Source organism: Herpailurus yagouaroundi, unplaced genomic scaffold, assembly GCF_014898765.1.
Source record: "Herpailurus yagouaroundi ecotype Mexico unplaced genomic scaffold, PumYag 196, whole genome shotgun sequence".
Taxonomy (NCBI): domain Eukaryota; kingdom Metazoa; phylum Chordata; class Mammalia; order Carnivora; family Felidae; genus Herpailurus; species Herpailurus yagouaroundi.
In genome coordinates, this window is record NW_024412427.1 from 18,657,186 (window position 1) to 18,681,266 (window position 24,081).

Consider the following 24,081-nt stretch of genomic DNA (forward strand, 5'->3'; position numbering starts at 1 on the left):
TGTGAAGAAATTTCGTATCTATATATTTCCAGATTAAAATTGTGAGATTTCTCTAAAGGCTCTCAAAAGCTGCAACTTATTTTTATTTTTAAGTTCATTTAATTATTTTTTTAGTAATCTCTACACCCAACGCGGGGTTCAGACTCAAGATGCCAAGATCGCATGCTCCTCTGAGCCAGCCAGGTGCCCTGCTGCAACTTCTGTTTACTTTTGTATGTAAATAATTTATATACAGAGACTGGAACAAAGTGGCTGGTAGTCCACACATCCTACCTTTCCCCTCAAACTTTCAAGAACTGACAAGAAAAAATTACATGTGTGTCTATATCCGTCTGTGTCTATGTCTCTATCTCTATTTCCATCTCCATCACTATCTCTGTCTCTGTCTTTATCGCTCTATCTCTCTCTATCTTCTGGAAAAGTAGGGGTGGTCACTATGGGCCAGAAATACTGAGCCTTTTTGAAAGGCTGTATCAGCCAGAAGGGGTGAGGTTATGCCGTGGTAACAGAGCCCCCAATCTAAGTGATTGGAGAGTGCACAGTTGATTTCTCATTGATGCTGCATGTTCTTTCGGGCGGTCAGGATGGTTGGCAGCCTTTCTCAAAAGTTGCCCTGGTCATGTGGAGGAAGAAAGAGAACTCTGGAGGGCGTCGCCCTGGCAGTTTAAAGGGACAAGCCCCAAGAACCCGTTCTGCTCACAACTCATTGCCAGAACTATTGACATGGCCCCATTTCCACAAAAGAACCAGGAAGAGCAATCCTGGAAGTGCCTGGAGCAGGAAAATTGAAAATATTTGGCATATAGGTTTACTGACCCCCCTCAAAGGCCAACATGGAAGGAAGGGATCTGACAGAGGGAAGAAGCTACAGCTCAAAGTGTGCACCAAGGGAAACCGGAGGAAGTAGTGGCTCCTGAAGGTATAGGGAGGGGGAGGGGACCCTGTACAGTAAAGCAAGTAATTAACTAGAGCTGTGATAGGAATAGCCTGGGAGGCTGGCAGCCACTCATATCCTGGAAACAGAGAAGTCAGGAGGGCTCTATTTTAAAATATAGAAATTTTTTAATGCTTAAAAATACCTGATGTGCTATGGAAATTACATAAAGTCTGTAAAGTCCTGTGTTCAAAATCACTATGCCTACTACAGTGCCTGGTACACGGCATGTGCTCGGCGAATACTAGCTGAATTGAATGGCAACACTAAAGCAGACGCTATTGTTGATGAAAGGATTCCTAAATAATCATATATCCTTAGCAGCATCCACATCAACAACAACAGCACCCTGTTATCCTGTCTCACAGATCAGGCTGGTTTTGGAAGTAAGGCAGTGTCCTGGCTCCTCATGAGGTCACTCAGGAATACCTCCATCAAGCTGCCAGCATCAGGATAAAAGGCATGTCCACCACGGGGATTTAGATCCTGGCTTCCTTGGTTTCCTAGCCGAGTCCTCGTTTTTCCTTGCAGCCTCCTTGACCCACCCACCATGACTGCTTTCCTCACTCTCCTACTCTCTCAGCTGGTCACCCAACTTTCCTTTGATGGCCTCTGCCTGCATCAGGTCTCCGGGGACAGAGGTTAGAAGTACATTCTGGAGTCAGACCGCCTGGGTCCAAATCCTCCACCCACTCTATGACTTTGAGCAAGTTACCTACTTAATCTTTCTGGGCCTCCTTTGCAAAACTTGAGTAATACTAGCCTACGTCCTAAGACCCTGTGGTGAGTCGTGAATGAGGTGACATTGTGACAGTTCTTGAATGGTGCCTGGCCCTTAGTAATACCTGATCCGTGCTATGGGTCATCATCGTTGCTGTCAGTGCCACGTTTCCTCCAAACTCTGTTCCCATCCAGCTCCCAGGGCTTCTCCCGGGAGGGGTCCCCATCTCTCTGTCCACTTTCGCTGAGCTGCATGGTGGTCTTTCTGATTTGGTGGGTTTTGTTTTGAGTCAATTTTCCAGTGCCTCACAGTCCCAGGATATCATTTGTAGGGCTGGCTTCGTGTCAGCTTATTTCTAGCTTTTAACCCACATTGCTTCAAAAAGGATTACATGGCTCTGTGCCCTGGTTTCCTTCTCTGTGAAACAGAAATAATGCCTTTTTCTTCCCCTTTCCCAGGGGTTTTGGTTTTCTTTTTTCCTTGGCTCTCCCTTTATTTTATGCCAACTTGTCAACTTTTGTGTGTCCTTAAAGCCACCTTCAGTCCTTGATGGGAAGAGGTACAGGTATTAATAAATAAAGAAGCACATAAATAAAATAAAGAGTAGTTATGAAAGTGCTGGAAGAGGTTCAAAGCATCACACACAAGACGTTTTTAGTCAGTAAGTGGCAGAGATTGGAAAATCCACTCTGTAATTTTGTCTGTTGAGCTTAGAAATGTTCAAATCATTGTAGACTTCATGTGATATTTACAGAAAATAGAATGTACGGAAAACGTGGAGGAGATACATTTGCTTTGGTCCTTTTTTTTTTTTTTTTTTATTTTTTTTTTCAACGTTTATTTATTTTGGGGACAGAGAGAGACAGAGCATGAACGGGGGAGGGGCAGAGAGAGAGGGAGACACAGAATCGGAAACAGGCTCCAGGCTCCGAGCCATCAGCCCAGAGCCTGACGCGGGGCTCGAACTCACGGACCGCGAGATCGTGACCTGGCTGAAGTCGGACGCTTAACCGACTGTGCCACCCAGGCGCCCCTGCTTTGGTCCTTTCAAGAGAGAAGTTGTGAAAGAGTCAAGCGGCAGAGCTGAGAATATGCTTTTAAAACATGTGACCACACGTTCTTAAAGGGAAGAATTAACACAGAGATGACAATAAATCTCTCACCCTGAGGAAGGGTTCACTGCAAAGGTCACACATGAAAATGATTACAAAAGGAGTGTAACCTCTCCTCTAACTAGCAGTCATGATCCCTGACATTTACTGTTTACTTGGCCTTATCCCAGTAAGCAAAGGTGGGGGGGAGGGGGAGGATACTATTTTTAGCCCCATTTTACAATTGAGAAAACTGAGTCCCAGTTAGGTTATTTAACTGAGGCTGTGGTAGGAGTAGGCATCCTTTCTCCTGAGCTTGATCAGTGATCACCACTTGCAACATTGTTCCCTGCTTAACCCGGGTGATTCCTTTAAAATTCTCTGTCAGCATGCTACAGGGCCAGGGCCCATGCCAAAACAAGGTGAAATGGGTTACATTTTGCTCAAGCTCCCATTTGGCCTGTTTACCAGCCCTGGCCATTCCTTCTCACTTGGCGGATTTATTCGTCCTCAGCACATACTCCATAAGCCCATAACACTTGCAACTCAAAAGGGGCTGTATTTTATTTTATTAAAAAAAATGTTTTAAAAATCTTTTTAAATGTTTATTTTTGAGAGAGAGAGAGAGAGAGAGAGAGAGGCAGAGAAAGGGAGACACAGAATCTGAAGCAGGCTCCAGGCTCCAAGCTATCAGCACAGAGCCCATTGTGGGGCTCGAACTCATGAACCGTGAGATCATGACCTGAGCCAAAGTCGGACACTTAACCAACTGAGCCACCCAGGGGCCCCAAGAGGGGCTGTATTTTAATACAACATTCTTGAAAGCTTGAAGGCATTTTTGCTTTACCTTGGTTCAACTGCAGATCTCTTTGAGAATCTGATAGAAAGAATAAAAAGCTTTCCCCAGGGGGGGAAAAGAAAAAAAAAGATAGGGAGCTTCAAATGTGGCATGGTTTCAGGGAAACTCCCTAGAAGCCTGGGCCTCAAATTTAACATTTAAAGGAATAAAACAAGAATCCCAAGAGCAGGTGGTGGTGGGCTTGCCGTTGGGGTGTTGGGAGCCTGTCTCCTGCCTCCTCAGTCAAAAGAGGATGCTGTTGGCCTCCGTGCTGGACTGACAAAATTAATGCAAAACATTAGCACAGAGCAAGAAAAAAAATGACCAGTTTATACTGTTTCCTTTGTATTTTTTATGTGACTTCAATGGTTCCTGCAGGCCAGCTTTGTTTGCTCCAGGTCTGTAACCTTTCGCTTTGTTAGAGCTGATCTGTGGCTGCACGAGAACATGTCAGTCTCGGCCTGACATAAGGGGTTCCCCAGGAATGTCATGGGGGGAGTTGCCCAGGATGAAGGTGCCCATCAGCCATCCCTGTCACCTAGTCCTGTCTCCCGGTGCCACTTGACACTTTGTGACTGGCATGGAAACACCTGCCGGTGCATCGAACAGGAATTTGTGCCGAGAAGCAGGGTTTTGTTCAGTTTGGCACAAGAGGTTTCCTGTTGACTTCTGGAAGTGTTTGCAGGCGTGGGGCAAATGACAACAAACAACCCAAGAGTTCCCACTTACTCAAAGACTCCTTGGCAGTTTGTTTGCTGGAGAGAGGGCTGCGTGCTGGTGGCGAGCTAAAGCCTGTGCCCCGCGGGGGGATCTTGGTGGAGTCCTGGCAGTGGGAACCCAGGCGATGCTCCGGTGATCTGCGGAGAGAAAAACCAAAATGCTAACAACGCAAACCCCGAATGCCCTTGTTCCCTCCGGGAACATAGTATTGTCCCAAGCTCAGAAAGCTGTACCTTAGTGCCTAACTTTGGGTCTAATTGTCATGAAGCTGCAGGGTGGTAATGGTGTTTCCCCTTCATTCTCTTCTTTATCAACCAGTGCCCCAGCCCCCCTTTGGCATTGTTTAGGACGTTAGGCCCTTCTACAGCAGTACATTGTGTCACTTTCTTTTTTATGTAGTATCTTAAAAAAAAAGTTTATTTATTTTGAGAGAGAGAGGGAGCACGAATGAGTGCAAGCAGGGGAGGGGCAGAGAGAGAGCAAAAGCCAGCAGGCTCCGTGCGGTCAGTGCAGAGCCCGTTGTGGGGCTCGATCTCACGAAGCACGAGATCATAACCTGAGCCGAAATCAAGAGTTGGACGCCTAACGCCACTCAGGCGCCCCTTTATGTAAACCTTTCTAAAAATTGAGATGTGATTGACATATAAGGTTATAGTAGTTTCAGATGTACAACATAATGATTCAGTATATGTATCCACTGCAAAATGATCACCGTAAGAAGTCTAGGTAACATTCATTCAATTCCTTAAAAAAAAAAGGGTAAAAGGTAGATTATTTGGGACAGACAACAAAATAGGGATGTAAATACTTGAACTTTCTGATAAATTTGTGATCAGACAGAGGTGGGTCTAACATGGTAGGACTCATGGCTGGGCCTGGGTGGCCTCCGTTTCTCGGTCGAACGTGGAGAGAGTACAGCCTTTGGGGTTTGAAGGGCTTTGTGACTTTTTACTTGGTGTCCCTAGGTGTGTTAAAGAACTTGTCTGAGCCTCAGTTTTAAAATCTGTTTTGTGGGGATAACGATACCTACCCAAGGGAGTTGGGCACACAAAGGTGTCACACATTACAGTCCCACCCCACACTTTAAACTCTTTAAGCATCAGGCTCGGTGGTCTATGATGTATGCACTTACGGATTATATCTTCTTCCTCCCCGTTGAAAATGAAAAAATTTGCCTCTTCTTCCGTTCCTATATCCCATCCCTTATGATTATTAAGAAGCAGTGATCATTTCCTGTATTACTGTGAGGAAACAGATTCTCTGCAATAAGTGTCCCAGTCCATTTCCACTCTTACAGTCAGGCAGGCAGTTTTGGTAAACTACTTCCCAAGTGCTGAAGGAGTTAGATTAGGAGAAGGGTGGCGTTGTCCCAGGGACTGGTTGAGACTACTGGGCTCTGCTTCTGGCCATGGACAGGGAGATTCAGCGTCTCCCTGTCGCTGCAGAATGATGGGAGAGTTGGCCTGCCCGTGACATGCTGCTGAGTCCGGATACCAACATGCCTTGTCACAGCCCATGCTTGTGTTTTGCTGTGTGCAGGACATGTGAACGAGGTAACCTGGGGCAGGGGAGGGTGCAGAGTGGTGGCTGTGATGGTTGCCACATGTATCTTTCTTTTTTTTTTTTTTTAATTTTTTTGGTAATGTTTATTTTTGTGTTTGTGAGAGAGAGAAACAGAGTCCGAAGCAGGCTGCAGGCTCTGAGCTGTCAGCACAGAGCCTGACGTGGGACTCGAACTCATGAACCACGAGATCGTCACCTGAGCTGAAGTCATACGCTAAACTGACTGAGCCACCCAGGTGCCCCTGTTGTATCTTTCTGTTACAAGACTTGCTTTTAGTGTCTGAGAGTAAGTGGTCTTGTAACCATTCCCGGTGATTTTCTGTCCAGAGTTCTCATTTTGCTCGTGAACACACCGGCTTAGGAATCCACTGGCTGGCAGCTGCGTGCCAGGACAGTGCCCACCTCTCTCAGCTGGAGCCCCACGGGGCCGTGCCTCTCCTCAGTCAGCCTTTGCCTCCTGTCCCTCTCCTCTGCTGGGCCGAGGGCAGCTCTTGGCCACATTTGATTGTGCTTGAACTGTGATTCAAAACTGGCACGATGATATCATTGGTTTAAAAAATTTTTTAATCCAGAAATATAATATAAACTCTTGACTTCCGAAAATATTTCTGAAAATAATATCCATCCCGATATATCCCTATATATATAAAACACTGCATTATTCAAAGCAGCTTTGTTAGTTAGAGTCCTATTTTTGTGGAATGTTCCCATTTTGGCAAGTCACATGCCCTAGAATTATTTTAACATTGCTGGAAAAGAGGCTCCCCTTAGACTTCCTTTTTGAGGATATAGCCTTTCTTTGTAGGCTTCAGGATTCATGTTCCCTAGAAGCCATTAGGGATTTCAGGCAAAGAGCTGTAGAGAATAAATCCAAACCATATCTTTCTTTTTGTTGAATACTTACTGCAGCTTGTCTTTGAAGGCAGGTCCCTTTGTGATGAAGGCAATAGTGATCCTTTTTTTTTTTTTTAATTGTTTTAAATGTTTATTTATTTTTGAGAGAGAGACAGAGACAGAGCACAAGCAGGGGAGGGGCAGAGAGAGAGAGGGAGACACAGAATCTGAAGCAGGCTCCAGGCTCTGAGCTGTCAGCACAGAGCCTGACATGGGGCTCGAACCTACAAACTGAGATCATGACCTGAGCCGAAGTCAGACACTCAACAGACTGAGCCACCCAGGCGCCCCAGTAGTGATCCTTTTAAATGAAAAGTTTAGGAAAATAAATAGTACAGAAGGTACACAATGAAATGTAAAAGTCTTGTGTCTCCCCAGTGCTTCTTCCTAGAGGTAATTGTGAATAACTTTTGTGTATCTTCCTAGATATTTTCTATGCAATTATAAACATAAATATTGATATAGCTATACATACACATACGTACATATACACATATATTGCACACACAAAACAGCACATGTATCTGTTTTTTAGAAATGCAAATGGAATTTTATTGTACCTACCATTTTGTATCTTACTCTTTTCATTTAATGCTATCTCAAGGCATCTTGCCATATTAGTACACGCAGATCTCATATTTTTAGTGGCTACGTCGTATGCTGTTGTATGGTTGGACCATAATTTATTTAATGTGGTGTCTATTGATGGATGTTGAGGTGGTTCCTACTCTTTTAGTCTCACAAACAATCTTGTAGTGGGTTTTCTCAGTGATATCTTACCCAGTGCATTTGGTGAATGCATACTCTCATTAGTTGAATCACATCTTGAGAACTATATTGCTGTATTTTAAGTATAGGTTTCTTGTGCTATATACATAAGTAGAGTGTTCCTGTGAAAGCTTTCATCAGCCAAAATGGCATAAAGTGAAGATGCAATTATCATTAATTTATATGGAAAATTTTTTGAGCTTTCCCAGACTCCAAAAATAACCCCTTTTAGGCATTTCTGACACCTTAGGACACACCTTGTTAACAGATGCACATAATAAATTGAGATGAAGTACAGATGTCCACAGACACAGGTCAAAGTTATGGTGGCTCGACGCAGAGATTATGAGTATAGTTCCCAGGAAGGAGCTTGGTGGGGCCACTTTGGCTTCTCAGGTACAGCTGCCTCGGTATATAAGCAGTGAACGCTATTTTGCCATTTTTGATCAAAGTGAAAATCCTCTTTGGATTTCTTTTGGTTAGTGAAAATAGGTACTAATGAAGGTCTTTTGTAAAAGCAAAGTGGTGAGACATGAACTTTGGAAAAGTAGGGGATACCTGTATTAGTGATTTAGTAGATTTTAGCAGAGAATATTTATAATGAAGCCTAGCAAAAAATCTCCTTAAAAAAGTACAAGAGGGGCACCTGGGGGGCTCAGTCAGTTGAGCATCCAATTTTGGCTTAGGTCATGATCTCACGGTTCATGGGTTCGAGCCCTGCCTTGGGCTCTATGCTGACCGCTTGGAGCCTGGAGCCTGCTTCGGATTCTGTGTCTCCCCCTCTCTCTCTGCCCCCACCCCTCCCAGCGTTCACGTTCTGTCTCTCTCTCTCTCAGAAATAAATAAATATTAAAAAATATTTTTTAAAAAGTACAAGAAACACATTTACAAATAGTGGAAGTGTTATAGAAGCCAGTTTAGTTAGGTTAATCTTATTATTCACTAGGAATTAATTCATGGTAAGATATTTGTTTTAGAACATCAAATTAATACGCCATGAAGGAATTTAAGGGGGTGGCATTTTTTAACGAGTTGCCATAGTGGCAGATACAGCACTGTGGCACATACATCCTTAGAATACGCTTCCATAGGTGGAATTAAAACAGAATAATTTCTCATAAGAGGAGGTGAGAAATTTTGGGGGTGGATTTTTCTTTCTAAAACAGTTTTCATAAGTGATTAAAATGACAGCTTTTAAAAAGTCATCAAAGAACTAGATGTATGCCTAATAGAAAGGATCTGAATGTTCATGTTTGCACAAAAGTAGGCAATCCATTTTGATTCCATGAAATGAATATTTACTGGTTACAGTCCATCTTGATGGCATTAACAGATATAGCTCTCTGTAAGTAGATTCTTAGATTGATTTGCTCTGAATTCACAGTTAAATCCCTATTTCTCTTTATTTAAAAAAATTTTTTTTAATGTTTATTTATTTATGAGACAGAGAGAGACATAGCATGAATGGGGGAGGGTCAGAGAGAGAGGGAGACACAGAATCTGAAACAGGCTCCAGGCTCTGAGCTGTCAGCACAGAGCCCGATGGTGAGGCTCGAACTCACGGACCGCGAGATCATGACCTGAGCCAAAGTCGGACACTTAACCAACTGAGCCACCCAGGCGCCCCTCTTTATTTTTTTTTTATTAAAAATTTTTTTTAAGTTTATTTATTTTGAGAGAGACAGAGAGACTGGAGGAGGGGCAAAGAGCGAGGGAGAGAGAGAATCCCAAGCAGGCTCTGCACTGTCAGCATGGAGCCCAATGTGGGGCTTGAACTCACAAACTGTGAGATCATGACCTGAGCTGGAACCAAGAGTTGGACGCTTAACCAACTGAGGCATCCAGGCGCCCCTCCCTATTTCCCTTAAAAATTTTTTTTAATGTTTATTTATTTGGAAGAGATAGAGACAGAGTGCAAGCTGGGGAGGAGCAGAGAGAGAGAGGAAGACACAGAATCTGAAACAGGCTCTAGGCTCTGAGCTGTCAGCACAGAGCCCGGCATGGGGCTCGAACTCGGGAATGGTGAGATCATGACCTAGACCGAAGTTGGACACTTAGCGGACTGAGCCACCCAGGCGCCCCCTATTTCCCTTTAAAGGTACATGCATGTGATCAGGTGTCTGATTGCCATCATCCGTGTAGCAAGTGCTGTTTGCCTTGCGTGAGTGGGTCCCCGGTTCCACAGCTCAGCATACACCTGAGTGGAGTGCCATTCTTCCAGCAAGTATGAGTCAGTGCCATTGGCCCTTGGCATCGGCAGCCACAGCCCGGACAAGTTTTCTAACTACCACTATCGTGTTTGATAGCAACTGCATCCATCCTCCCTCATTTGTGTAGGTAACTCAAGTATTTATACCACATTTCTCAACCAGCGGTGATTTTGCCCTCCTCACCCTAGAGATGTTTGGCAATGTTTGGATACATTATTGGTTCCCCTCCTCCTCCTCCTTCTCCCTCCCCTCCTTCTTTTTTGAGGTCCAACATAGATTGGCCCCACTTTTTATTTTGCCAAGGAAACACGTTGAAAGCAGCCCATACCACTGATTCCACAAATCTACCTTCATTTCATAAAAGAAAAGCTAATTTAATTTCCGAAATAGAAGGAGGACCTAATCCCCAAATAAAGATCAGCCTCGTGTGGTTGCTAGTTTTCTCACTTGGCCATGGACTGGTGAGAATTTCATCATGGCCTACCATGAGTCAGAGGCCAGTGCTTGGGATGCTTGGCATACATAGTGCAGAAAGCATTGCTCACAGTTCCCTGATGCTTAATAGGCAACTGGAAAATGGTAGCAGTATGAATCATGACTATTGCTTAGAGATGCTGTTGCATGAAATTTAAGAGCCCTTCCTTCCATTTCTGAAAATTCTGGTATCATTGAACAAGTGAATGGATGGCCTCTTGTAAGACAGCAAGGCGATTCTCTTCTGTGTATTAAAAGTTTCCTTTGGTGGAGAGATTTTTGTAGAGTTTATGGATCATATTTTTAGTAGATTATACCAAGCTTCAAGCTCAGTTACACCGTTTCTCTGCCTTTCAGAGTAAATCATTACACCGATGGGAGGCAACGATGCCCTATGCGTCACTCTCACCCGGCATTATGCCTCAGCAATATACTGAGTTCTTTCAGTTCTCTCCATGTTGAATTGGGTTGTTTACCTGAACCCCTGATGACTAGGCTCTTTAAAAATGCAGTGGATGTTGCTTGTTCATTCAAGAAATGATTTTTGAGTACCTGCTATGTGCCAAGCCCCGTGCTTGACCCTGGGGATACACAGTGAACAAAACAGATAAAGGTCTTGCCTTCAAGGAGCTTTTACTATAGTTACTGCTTGGAGGGGGTACACAAGGGGTAGAGAGATAACAAAACAAATAATCTATCAGCTGGTGCTATGAAGAAAGGGGATGAAATGTAAGAGATGGGGGTGTGATTTAAGCACCATGGCCAGGAAAGGCCTCTTGGATAGGTGACTTGTGAGGAGAGTCTAGAAGAATTTTAGTATTAATGGAGTAAGTTAATACATTTTTCTTGCTTATAAGCTTATAATTATGGGATAAAGAGCTTCTGTACTTTCCTATGGGTGGGAGAAAATGCAAATATTGGAAAAGAGCAGTTGGAGAGAGAATCATATATTTACAACACTATTTCCTCAGAAGAGGAAAAGGCAGAGAAACAAACAAAAAGAACTGAGTCAAATGGTTGTTTTGGACTTCATACCAAGAAATGAGCCAGCTTTTCTCAAAACACCTATTACTGCCTCTCTTTCGTGGCATCCTGAGTATTGATCCAGAAAGCATCTTTAAAGGTGTTAAATATTTATTAACACTGGAAAAAGTAAGTCTCATCTGTGAAATTGTTGTTCGGGACCCAAGAATCTTGAAGAAAAGTACTGAACACTCGTTGGTGGTTTATTTAGGAATATCTGTATATTTTCAGTTAAACATTACTGAATTTAAAATGCCTCTAAACTCAGCCCTATAGAATTACTTCCTTAACATAATCCCAAAGTCAAAAAGATTAATAAGTTGTCTACTTTTAGCTAAATGTTTAACTTTTGAGACTGAAATTGGTAACATCTTTTTAAATACGTTCTGCACTTCCAAGATTACTTTTTTTTTTTAATTTTAATGTTTATTTATTTTTGAGAGCAAGAGCGTGGTGGGGGCAGAAAGAGAGAGCGAGAGGGAGACACAGAATCTGAAGCGGGCTCCAGGCTCTGAGCTGTCAGCACAGAGCCTGATGCAGGGCTCAAACCTACGAGCTGTGAGATCGTGACCTGAACCAAAGTCGGACTCTTAACTGACTGAGCCGCCCAGGCACCCCTCTAAGATTACGTTTTTTTAGTGGCACTCACCACCAGAGGACTGGAAAGAGACATCCAGATCTAGCTCTAATACGTTGTGTGGTGACAACAGCTACACTTGTGGTGAGCATAGCATAAGGTATAGAATTGTGGAATCACTATGTTGTACATCTGAAACTAATGTAACATTGTATGTCAACTATACTTCAATTAAAAAAAAAAAAGTATCTGGGGCTCCTGGGTGGCTCAGTCAGTTAAGTGACTCTTTCCCTCTCTCTCTCTCCCCCAAATTAAATAAATGAACTTTAGAAAAAAAGTTTAAAAAAAAAAAAAAAGCATTAGCTCTAATGTTCTTTTTCACCACTCATGCTCCTTGGGAGTTTCTGTGATTCTGGAATCCATCTGTCTCTAAGAGGGAGGCTGCTTTCTCTGCTAGCAGATGAGCTTGACAGTTTGACTGTACTAAGTAAGCCTTTTCAACCTTGATTCTTAGCCTTGGCTGCACATTGGTATCACTTGGAGGGAGTTTTAATGATACTGATGTCTAGGGCCCACCTCTAGAAGCTCTGATTTAGTAAGTAGGGAGGGCAGCCTGGGGAAATCAGACTTTTTTAAAAGCTCCCTAGCTCCCTAGGGCTTTAAAAACCCCTGCTTTAGTGCAGCGCTTTTCAAAATGTAATGTGTGTATCAGTCACTCAGGGATCTGGTTAAAGCGCCCCTAAAAGGACTTTTGATAAAGCTCCCTATAACCACTGAAAAATCCCTTCTTAGTAATATCCCACTTTATAGGACCCATGCACCACTTTTTTTCCTATACTCAGGAATTTATTTTTATGTAAAAGTAATGGCATAACTGGTAGATTACTTGCTGGTAAACTTGATCCTTTCAAGGCTTGTTTGTAAGCTTGTTAGGGAGATTTTAGGGCAGCCTTTACGTATCGCTAGTCTGGCTTCCTACCGAGGTGTGTCCCTTTCTGGCTCTCTTATTGAATACCCCAGTTGTTCAACAAGGACTCTCCACTCTGGCTGTCAAAACATGTGTGTCCCCCAGCCCTGTGTGAGTTCTAAAAGGTGTCCAGGTCATAACTGCCCTGGCTTTGCCTGGCTTTATAGACTTCTGCTCTAAATATGCACAGCTTAGGGGCACCTGGGTGGCTTAGTCGGTTAAGTGTCCGACTTTGGCTCAGGTCATGATCTCACAGTCCGTGAGTTTGAGCCCCGCGTCGGGCTCTGTGCTGACAGCTCAGAGCCTGGAGCCTGCTTCGGATTCTGTGTCTCCCTCTCTCTCTGCCCCTCCCTCACTCATGCTCTGTCAAAAATAAACATTAAAAAAAAATTTTTTTTTAATGTACAGCTTAGTGTCCAGAGAAAGACTCAAAAGAATAATCTCTATGCTTATTTCTGGAGTTTTATCTCTGTGCGGCTCCCTCCTCTACAGGACTTGGCTTCATAAATTTCAGGCACCTCAAATTCCAATCTCTGTGCCCTGCTTGGATTCCCCCTCCTTGCACTGTGGTCCCTGAAGTGAGTCCACGCAGAAAGTTGGGGCAGTTGTAGGCACATTTTACTTGCTTCCCTTCTCTCTCCTGAACTCCCTGTGTTCAATAACTGAAAAATGTTGTTTTGTCCAGCTTTCTAGTTGTTTTACAGCAGAAGGGCAGGTCTGGTACCAGTTACTGTATCATTGCTGGAGACTGTTTACTTGGATTTTTTCCTTCTAATATTTTTCTACAGTAAGTAAAGGCAGAGGTCCTGTCACCATTTTATAGGTTCGATGACACAGAGTTGCCAAGAGTGCGTAAGAGGCTTGAAATCACACGCAGAGTTGGTAGGATGGCAGGATCCTGGATCACATGACTTAACCTTGCCTCACTAACCTAGATCCCACCTGCAGACCTACACATGCCAGTGGGTGTTACAGGCAGAGACCAAAGCAGTGGAGAAAAGAGAAGAAAGGGTAAAACAGGACAGTGGTGGAAGCGCGGGGAGAGGAAAGTTCTTTAGCTGTCTATCGGGGTAGAAATTGGGGCTTCTACAGTTACCCCAAGAGTTGCCTCAGATATCACTCACTGTCACTCATGACAATATAGAAATAATAGCCACCATTGGCTCCATCCTTACCATTTTGCTGAGAGCTTTCAATGTATTATCTCATTTATCTTCGTGCTCTACCCAAAGAAGACACTATTATCCCTATTTTACAGATTAGGAAACTGAGGCTCAGAAAGGCTCTTCTCTGCCCAGAGACACAGCTGAGACTGCAGCAGTGCTGAGACTTGAACCCAGATCTGCCGACTCCAGAGCCTGTGCTCTTCATCACAGGTTGCCTTTCCCTGACTTGTTGTTGATTTGCCTGATGTTTTTCCTCCTTCCACCTCATTCCACCCCTTTAAGAGTACATTTATTTTCCTCTGACTTTAAACTAATACATGTTAATTGTAGGAGATACTGAATATACAGAACATTAGAAGGGGAAAAAAAGCCATCTATACTCTCACCCTTATACGTATAATTATTTCCAGTCCCAAACTTGGCTTATTAACTGAAATACTCACCTTTGCTTTCATCAGTGAGTACCCAGTGAATGTGATTGATTTCAGATACCACAGGAACTACATAGAATATTTAAAACGTCACGTAACTTGTTAAGAAAGTCAGAGCTTTGTGTTTATGTGTAAAGAACTACTAGATTCCAGTGGATACACAATGAGGACTTGATCGTCTCTTTAAGTGCTTCAGGTGTGTATATGTTATGTTAAGTTCGTGGTCCTTACAGCTCCTTGCACTGTGCTATACCCATAGCCACTCAACAGATACCCTTTGATTGATTGATAGGCCTTCAGAGATGGCAAGTAAATTCCAATATTCAGTGAGCACCTACTGTGTGCCAGGCACTGTGCTAATTCCTGCAAATGAAGTGTGAGCTAGATACGGTCTCTTCTATCTTGGAACTTACCCTCTAGCAATAGAAAACCCAAGAAATCAGCCTCTGAAACGTTCCCATTAGAAGACATTCTCCTACAGTGGTATTTTTACTAGGCAAACTTGGAGTTGTTTGTCATGGGTAGGCTTAAAAAAGAATAGTTGTGAAAGATCAGGCTAAGTTCATAAAATAAAGAAGGGAAAATGTTACTTGAGGCTGACATTCAGTGATAGCTTAGCCAGCTGCCATACTGTCTCACAGGGAAAGGTTTTATTTATGTCTCTTTTGGTCTTGTCTTCTTTTCATCTCCATGTTTGATGTATAAGCTTTAGCCAGAGCCTTTGATTTACAGTGTTCTAGAGAAAGAGACCAGGGATGACAAAGCCTGCCAGGCCATACCTAAAAGCCCCTGTGTTGTCCTAGATCGGAGCAGTCTGAGAGCTGCACGGAGGATTTCAGCAGGTGCTCAGGGAGAGCCTGCTGGGAAGGCAGCTCCCCTAAAGCCTCGTAAAATAAAGACCTTCCTAATCCTTCTTTGAAATACACAATTTGCTTGGGTATTGGATGTTATGGCAGCAATTTGTAGGCCTTTGAAAATTCTTTTACTATCTGAGTTCAATCAACAGAGAAAACTGAAAAATCCATTAATTATGAATATATTAAATAAGGGGCTTTAAAATTTATTGAAAATCTGTAGCCAACATTTTTTAACCTCTAAAATACAGTTTACTAAAACTATAGTTACTGTTATAACATGCTGGATATTGAGGGGTAGGGAGCTTAGGTATCTATCGGGAGTAATAACAAATTACCCCACGACTCAGTGGCTTAAAACAATAAACATTTATTATCTCATAGCTTCTGGGGGCAGAAGTCTGGGTGGCTTAGCCGGAGGGTTCTGGTTCAGGGTCTCATGAGGTTGCAATCAAGCTGAAGCCTTGATTAGAGCTAGAGAATCTGCTTCCAAGAAGATTCACTCATGGGACTCTTGGCTGGAGTTTTTGGCTGTCCACATGGGCCTCTTCACAGGACACAGGCTTCAAGACATGACAGTTGACTTCTGCCTGAGTGAGGAGAGAGAGACTTGGAGGGGGAGGGGTTCAAAACAGAAGCCACAGTGCCTTTCAAAACCTAATCTGAGAAGTGACAGACCATCACATCTGCCTATTCTATGGGTCACGCAGACCAATCCCACTACAGCATGGGAGGAGACTACACAAGAGTGTGCATATCAGGAGAGGGCCATCCTTGGGAGCCATCTTGGAGGCTGGCTACCACATGGGCTATGTTAAGATGGAAAGTAAATTCCAATATTCAGTGAGCACCTACTGTGTGCCACAGTTCAGCAAAGTTCCATTTAAAAGTCTATCATGTTGGTTGTATCTTCTTGAGAGAGACAAAAGTGAAAACCCAGAGCCATGGGGTTGTGTGTGTGTGTGTGTGTGTGTGTGTGTGTCCCTAAGTCTCAGCCAATTGTACAATTCCTTGTCATATTATAGGGCCAAAGAGCTGACACCTGAGAGGCAGGAATTGATCACCAAAAGACTTTCGAGTTCGCGTGAATAAATCTCAACCTGAATAAGACCAGTGATCCAGTACAAAGGAGAAGCCCCATCTGTTTTGTTCACTGATGGGGGCACTGACCAGGCTTAAGTTGTAGGAAATCTGAGGAGGGAACCTTTCTTCAGTGCAACATCCTGGAAACACCTTCTCCAGGCCATGGTCTGTGCTCCTTTCAGTGCTCATTTTCCAAAAGGGAAAGAAAGGGACCCAGTACCATCTTGTTCGTGGAGCCCTTCCTTTATTCTCCCCCATAGGAGACCTGAGGTCTGGTCTTGAGCAAGCCACATGCTTGCTCTGTATTAAATTCTGTAACGGTACCAAAGTGGTAGGACTAGAAAGAAAGGTAATGAGTACAGTGCGTGGCTAAGTCATGTTGCAACTGGCATTTTACCAGCTATTGTTCCAATGAAGAATCACCTGGGCATTCAAATGTGAAAGCTACTGGTTCCCAAACGGCCTTTTATTTCAACTCAGAGCCTTAAATGAGCCAGTCTTATGGCATGCGAGGGGAGGTACCTGATAATAGCAGTTTCTACAATAGCAAGTAGTCAGGGGCAATTCCCAGAACCTTTTGGACATCCTGAGCAATGTGCAAGCTATCTGCCTGTTTGCACTCAATGCTTTTTCCAAAGGGTTATGGTTGTAATGAGGATAATAGGTTTTCATTGTAAATACAGAAAAACTTCAAGAAGAAAGCTTAGGAAGAAGAAACTCTAGAAGGAAAAGGGTGGAAAGAAGTTGGGATGGTGTTCAAATATATCTAATGATATATTGTCTTAAAACTTCACGTTAGGGGCGCCTGGGTGGCGCAGTCGGTTAAGCGTCCGACTTCAGCCAGGTCACGATCTCGCGGTCTGTGAGTTCGAGCCCCGCGTCGGGCTCTGGGCTGATGGCTCAGAGCCTGGAGCCTGTTTCCGATTCTGTGTCTCCCTCTCTCTCTGCCCCTCCCCCATTCATGCTCTGTCTCTCTCTGTCCCAAAAATAAATAAAAAACGTTGAAAAAAATTAAAAAAAAAAAAAACAAAAAAAAACTTCACGTTAGTTTACTCTGGTTGGTTTGCTGTATTTGCTTTTGATTGTTTCCTGCTCATTTGGATATTTCATATGTTTTTGTTTTTGTTTTTGTTTTTAAGTTTATTTATTTATTTTGAGAGAGAGGGAAAGAGAGAATCCCAAGCAGGCTCTGCACCATCAGTACAGAGCCCAATGCAGGGCTCAAACTCACAGAACCGTGAGATTATGACCTGAGCCGAAACCGAGAGTCTGTCGTTTAACCCACTGGGCCACCCAGGTGCCCCTTCATATATTTTTAAAAAGCAATGCAGAGGAGAACACAGTCTCCTGTTTAAAACCTGGAGGTAATCATTAGTCATTGTTCCCATTTTTGTGATTTACTTGTAGCTTTTTATTGTTAACCAAAGAAATATCATACTCTCTGTATGGTTTTGCATGCTGCCTCTTTTTCCCTCTGTAGAATAGGGTCCTAGAAGTGGAATGCCTGCTTTGAAGGGCATGCACATGTCACATGCACGTCTTACAAACAGTGCCACTGTGAACATAAATGTCCCATGTGTTTTGTGTTGCACCCTGCTCACACACACACCAGAGCCAACAATTCTGAGAAGAGGCAGGTTTGTGCTATGTGTTAGGGAGCAACTGGGCTCAACTGTTCTAATCCCTTTAAATGACACCCAGCCAGATGTCACCTCCTCCCAGCCCCTTTCCCCACCCTTTCTCCTTCCACCTCCTCCTGTTTCTGACTGTAGGATCATTTCAGGTTTCTGCTGGGAAACTCACTTTTTGTGAGCCACCTTCTTTCAGCTGGGTGGAGTGTGGGTATGTGGCACCTTTGGGTTTCATGCTCTAGCTGGCCTTCCTCCAAGTTGTCCACTGGAGGTGCCCTCCTCGCCTTCCAGCATGTAGTGGATTGATAGGTGTGCACTTGGGGATTCTGAGCCTGCCTGCTGATTCTTTCTTGAGAATAGACTCCTGGAAGATAAATTACAGGATTAAAGTATTTGAGTCCCTTGGCCCTCTGGGAAAATGACACCTGCTTATCCTCCACCCAGCAGGCTGGGAAGGGGCTCATCTCCCCACATCCTGGTAATATTTACTCATTCCACCAGTATTGATGCCCACTGTGTGTCCTCACTGAGAATACCCTATGGGTTCAAAGTGTCATCTCATTGTTTTAATTTGCATTTATTTGCAAATCATTTATAATGAAATGTAATATTTTAAAAGCTGTGGCAATATACACATATTACATAAAATTTACCATATTTACCAGTGGCATTAAACTACATTTACGTATTGCGTAGGCATCACCACCATCCATCTCCAGAACTTTTCTATCTTCCCAAACTGAAACTCTGTCCCCATCAGATGCTAACTCCCCATACCTCTTTCCCCAGCCCCCGGCATCCACATTCTATTTTCTGCCTGTATGGATGAAATGCAATATTTTCATATGTATTGGCCATTCACATTTCTTCACCTATCAATTCTTTTAAAATGTCCTCAGCCTATATTTCCTATCGGGACATTAGTATTTTTCTCATGGAGTGGGAAGAGTTTCCTAGGAAAGTTGAGAGTGACTGGATCAAGGATTTTTCGTTTTTTAAGCACTGTTAAGATTGGTGGGTTTTCTCTGCCTGGTCTTGATTCTGGAGAGATTTGCCTTCTTTTATCGCCTCCTGGTTTCTAAGCTGCGATCTCCCAACTGTTTCCTCTCCTTAGAAATGGGCTCAGTATTTTTTTTTTTTACAGCTTTACTGAAGAACAATTGACAAAATTGTATGTATCTAAAGTGTACAACAGGATGATTTGTTGTAAAATAATTACCAAGATCAAAATAATTAACACATCCATCACCTTAAGTAGTTAACTCGTGTGTGTGTGTGTGTGTGTGTGTGTTGAGAACACTTAAGATCAAAAAATGCCCTAGGCTTATGGTGCTTATACAGCTATAAAGCCAAGACAGTAAACAACAAAACTAGTAAATTAACAGCATTAATTTAATGTTATGCATTATATTTTTTTGCTGAAACTAAGTCACAGTTTACAACATGAATGTGACCTGCAGTGACAATATGTAAATAAATAATTTTTGAAAAAAGAGAGAAAGAGAGAAGGAAAGAAAAAGTGGCTCAGCAGGCCTCAGGGTGAGCTCTGGTGCCCCCACTGGTCCAGCCTGAGGCTGCTTGTTGCCCAGGCCTAGAGGAAACCGGGTTGTTTCTACCTCTTTGTTTTTTTTTAATTGATTTTGAGGTTTTTAAATTTATTTTGAGAGAGAGAGAAACAGACAGACAGATGGGAAGGGGCAGAGAGACAGAAAGAGAGAGAGAAAGAGAGAGGGAGAGAATCCGAAGCAGGCTCTGTGCTGTTGGCATGGAGCCCGATGTGAGGCTTGAACCACAAACCTTGAGATCATGACCTGAGCCAAAACCAAGAGCTGGACACTTGACCAACTGAACCCCGCAGGCGCCCCTGTTTCTACCTCTTCTCAGGAGCACCCCATGAGCCCCAAACCTTGCTTCTTGCTTATTTTACCAGGAAATTCAAGCAACAGAAAAAGAACTTTCTCATGGCCCTGACACCTGCCCCTGTCCCCAGAGGCCCCCATCTGTTAGAGCGGGTACGTTGTCTCTGCTCCTATTTAAGGCTGGTCCCTCCTAAGGTATGCTGTCCCCATCTCCTCTCTCCCAGTCACGTATATCACACCTCCACTTATCTCCTCTCTCCTGCATTATTGATTTTCCCCTCTTGACTGGCTTATTCTTAGCAACATAAAACATGCTGCAATGTCCCTCATCTTAAAAAAAGAAGTCCTCCCTTGACCCCATATTGCTCTTGGGCTCCTGCCCCACTTCTCTGTTCCTTTTTCCAGCAAAGGGCTGTGAAAGATGTGTCTAATTTGTCCATACTCACTCTCTCCCTTCTTTCCTTCCCAATTCCTCTCCAATCCCCCCCAGCCAGGCTTGTGCCTCCCCTCCCCACTCCCCACTGACCACCACTTCCCCCCCCCCCCCCCCCCCCCCCCCCCCCCCCCCCACATACACTCCACCACTGCTGTTATGAACTTGAGTCCTGTGGCCACACTTGGCAGCAAAGGAGGCTGGCAATGCAGCCTAGCTGTGTGCTCAGAGAAGGGGACACAGGATTGGGGGTGGGGGAACAGGTAGAGCAATGTGAAGGGGAAGAGGGAGCTATTTCAGAGCTACTATGTTGCAGTTCAATGGGGCCGGATGTGAATGCAAGCTCTCCTCCACGGGAACCTTAACTGAAGAATGTAAAGAACACGGCGGCTATGAATAGCGCAGGCCCAGCCCGCAGGGGCAGGGCTGCTCTTTGTCTAGCGGGAGGGCGGAGCAGACCAGCAAAGGTGCTTTCCGCGGCTGGCTTCCGATCTTGACTTCAGACGATGAAAGCTGCTTTTTTTGTTTTCATGTAAAGAATTGGACTCTTTATTTGTGATATCCATTCACCTTGCTATTCTATATTTCTACCAGGAAGGCAGTTTTCTCCACTATCATTTTTTGTTTTTTATAAACAGCTCGAATTCGATCACGCGAAAGGGCTACAATTATACATTTGTTAACCAAGCACAACACATAGCTATTTTGCTTTACAACTTGCACCTAATATATCAGTACAGCTGGTTCATCAGTTGTCATGAAGGTTGCATTTTTTTTTTTAGTAGCCCAATGCAGGGCTTGAACTCAGGACCTTGAGATCAAGACCTGAACTGAGATCAAGAGTCAGAGGCTTAACCAACTGAGCCCCCCAGGTGCCCCATGAAGTTTGCATTTTTTAAGGGAAAAATGTATCTAGTATCCAGGAACAATTTTCTGATGAAATCTCCAGTTTTCTGCAATGTGGACTGGAGCTTGTGTCTTTCCAATTTTATTTGAAGACCCTAAAATTTAGATTGCCTTTTCCAAATCCTCATGTTCAGATTGCATTTTTCAAACCAAAAATTGTGGATCAATCCCTGTGGCCTGTATACATATCTCCATCTTCACGGTCATCAGAGGCCTTAGCTTCCTTTCCAAAACCACTGGACTAAGTGGGGGAGTAAGTCTCCCATTGTGGATCTTTTTATTATTACTATTATTACTATTATTATTTGAGAGAGAGAGAGAGAGAGAGAGAGAGAGCACATATGAGCAGGGGAGAGGGGCACATGTAGAGAGAGAGAATCTTAATCAGACTCTGTGCTCAGCACGCAGCCCGATACGAGCTTAACTTGAGGCTCGATCCCATGACCCTATGATTGTCACCTGAGCCAAAATCAAGAGTCACACAGATGCTCAGCTGACTGAGTCACCTAGGCTCCTCTCCCTTATGGGGTCTTTAAGGATGATTCCAGCACAGCCACAGAAATTACAGAGAGGCCTATGAGATGAAAGGGTCTATTGTACTCTCAGGGCCTAGAGGAAGGAGAGCCATGTGGGAGGAGCAGCCAGGGAGAAGACTCAACCAGGCTGGGGGGGGGGGGGGGCACACCCCAGGGCAAGTGCCTTTGTGGTGGTCATGGAGGGGTCGACCAGCAAAGGTGGGAGGGCATTTTACTGGTGTGTTTGAGTGTCACTTGGTCAGCGTCAGTGGGGAGCAAGAAGAGGACCTGTAGCAGGGACCAGCCTTATCACACTGGTGTACCTGGTTGCCTGGACAGGTGCTCACAGCATGCTTGTGGGGGGTGTTGAGGCATCAGAAAAATGGGAACTTACAAAAATTAACAGCACATTTAGCTAAGCCACGTCCCTTCCAAAGTGCTTCATCAAATCTCTCCTTCTGCTGTACCCAAAAGGAGGGTGCACTCCTTTAAAACAAATGCAAGGATAAATACTCGCCATAGCGCCAGCTTTTCTTGGCTCCTGTTGTATGAATGGATGGAACGTCACTGATTAACAAGCGTCATCTGCCGGCCACCCCTCTTGCATGGAAAAGCTGAGCGTCCACACAATCATGGCAACCAGCCCTGGATGTGGAGTGACCAACTGTGGAAATGAACCATTCTCTGTAGTCCTGTCTCTGCCATGCGTGGGACCCAGCAAGAGGATATTCAGGAAGAACGGAATAAGGCAGGGGCTGGTCAGTACAGTTGTAGCTGTTATGCAACACCCCCCCCCCCCCATGTGGCTGCAGGCCCCCAGCCGGCGTTTTAGGAGCTTGTTATCCGATTCCTCAATACAGCCGCGGCAGGGCTGGCACGCTTGGCAGCCCACGGTGCAAATGAAAAATATAGGAGTCTGACTCAGGGAGCGTTTCCCTTCCTGTCTTTCTTCTGAAGGAAAGGAAAGTGATTGCTGTGGAAGCTATTTCTGATATTCATAGGAACATGATGGCCTGGCTCGGCTGGCCAAAGGAAGACAGACAGCCTCAGGAAGGTGAGGTGCCATTTAAAACCATAACGGAGGCACGTGCTGTTGTCACCTGTCTCTGGTGCTCCTCATCTTCCAGAACACTGTGCTTTTCATGATCTTATCTGCTGCAAGAGACCTTGTACAAACATCACTGATGGATATTTTCCTTGTGGCAGAACCTTTCATCTCAAGAACTGGTTATTATGCACCTGTCCACGTGGGAAGCATGGTTTGCATTTTCTGGGCCACTAGGGGTTGTGATTTAGGCACCATCGGAGGGAGCCCTGGGCTTTTCTTTATCGTCGGTGGGTGTGAACTTGACAGCAGGTTATGTTTCTGTGCTGTTCACGGTTCTCTTTTGTTGGTCTGTGATCAAGCCATTTATTATTTTCAGATGGTGGCAAAAAGTAATTAAACTCTGTTATCAAAGCTCCTACAGGAAAAATTATTTAGCTTTATCAATCCTCTGTAACCATAGCGCTCCTTTTCCCGTCTTGAAGTAACTATTTGTATATGTTTTTTGATAATGTTTCTTAGGAATATAAGTGTAATTTTATAGCATGTGTGACTGTAATTTGTTTGGGTATGTTTTTCGGTTTTTGGTTTGTTTTTGTTTTTATTTTTGTTTTTGCTTTTAGGATTTCTTCCATTCTGATACCTTTACATGATTCTGCATTGTCACTGAGGCAGAGTTTGTGTAGGGTAGCAAGATTTTCTTCAAACAGCTTTACTTCAGCAATCTACACATGTGTCTGTCCCAAGAATTTCATCACCAGTGTCTTGCCTTCTGCAAAGTCTTAAATTCTGAAGGCCCCTTCTTTGCCCCAGCCAGAGTGGTCAGTCTAGCACAGAGGCTGAGAACTGGACTCTGGTACTAGACCTCCCTGGGTTTGAATCTGAGCTCTGCCACGTAAGTAGCTGGAACCTTGAGAAACTCACTGGGCCTCTATGTGCCTCAGTTTTCTCACCCATTCAAGGGGATGCTTCATAAGAAAGTTTCAAGAGTTCAGTGAGTTATGTTAAAGCCTGTGGAATGGCGCCTGGCACAGGGGATGCTTCATAAGAAAGTTTCAGGAGTTCAGTGAGTTATGTTAAAGCCTGTGGAATGGCGCCTGGCACGGGGTAGGTTTCTCATAAGTGCTGTAGTCTGTGGCTAGTCTGTCACGCCACCTCCCCCATCACCATGACCTTCCGCACTCCCTTCCCCATCTCTCCCACAGGCGACTCCCTGTCTGCCTTTACCTCTCCTGCTTCCACCAGCACCTCCTCCCTGAAATCTTCGCTGGGCGACTGTTTCAGTTCAGGTCCTAGGGGCGGCACAGATAACACGGTCCAACCAGGTAATTTGAGGAAAGCTTAATAAAGACAGCATGGGCAAAGGCGTGAGCATGCA

General features: G+C 44.2%; 1 protein-coding gene and 1 long non-coding RNA gene across 6 annotated transcripts in view; one reads left to right on the forward strand and one right to left on the reverse strand.

Annotated features, from left to right (window-relative positions):
• SHLD1 (shieldin complex subunit 1) overlaps positions 1–24,081 on the forward strand; it is a 78,723-nt gene that overhangs the window by 21,017 nt on the left and 33,625 nt on the right. The window contains exon 3 of one of the 5 annotated variants that reach the window (XM_040447637.1): positions 14,039–15,497. The exons of the other annotated variants lie outside the window; for them this stretch is intronic. Coding sequence (XP_040303571.1) covers positions 14,039–14,043 — 5 coding nt within the window. The 3' untranslated portion in view covers positions 14,044–15,497. Of the gene's footprint in view, positions 1–14,038; positions 15,498–24,081 lie in introns of those variants that run through there. 5 annotated transcript variants of the gene reach the window in all.
• LOC121012464 (uncharacterized) overlaps positions 1–24,081 on the reverse strand; it is a 38,049-nt gene that overhangs the window by 1,657 nt on the left and 12,311 nt on the right. The window contains exon 2 of the long non-coding RNA XR_005782119.1: positions 4,314–4,441. This is a non-coding gene — a long non-coding RNA (uncharacterized LOC121012464). The remainder of the gene's footprint in view (positions 1–4,313; positions 4,442–24,081) is intronic.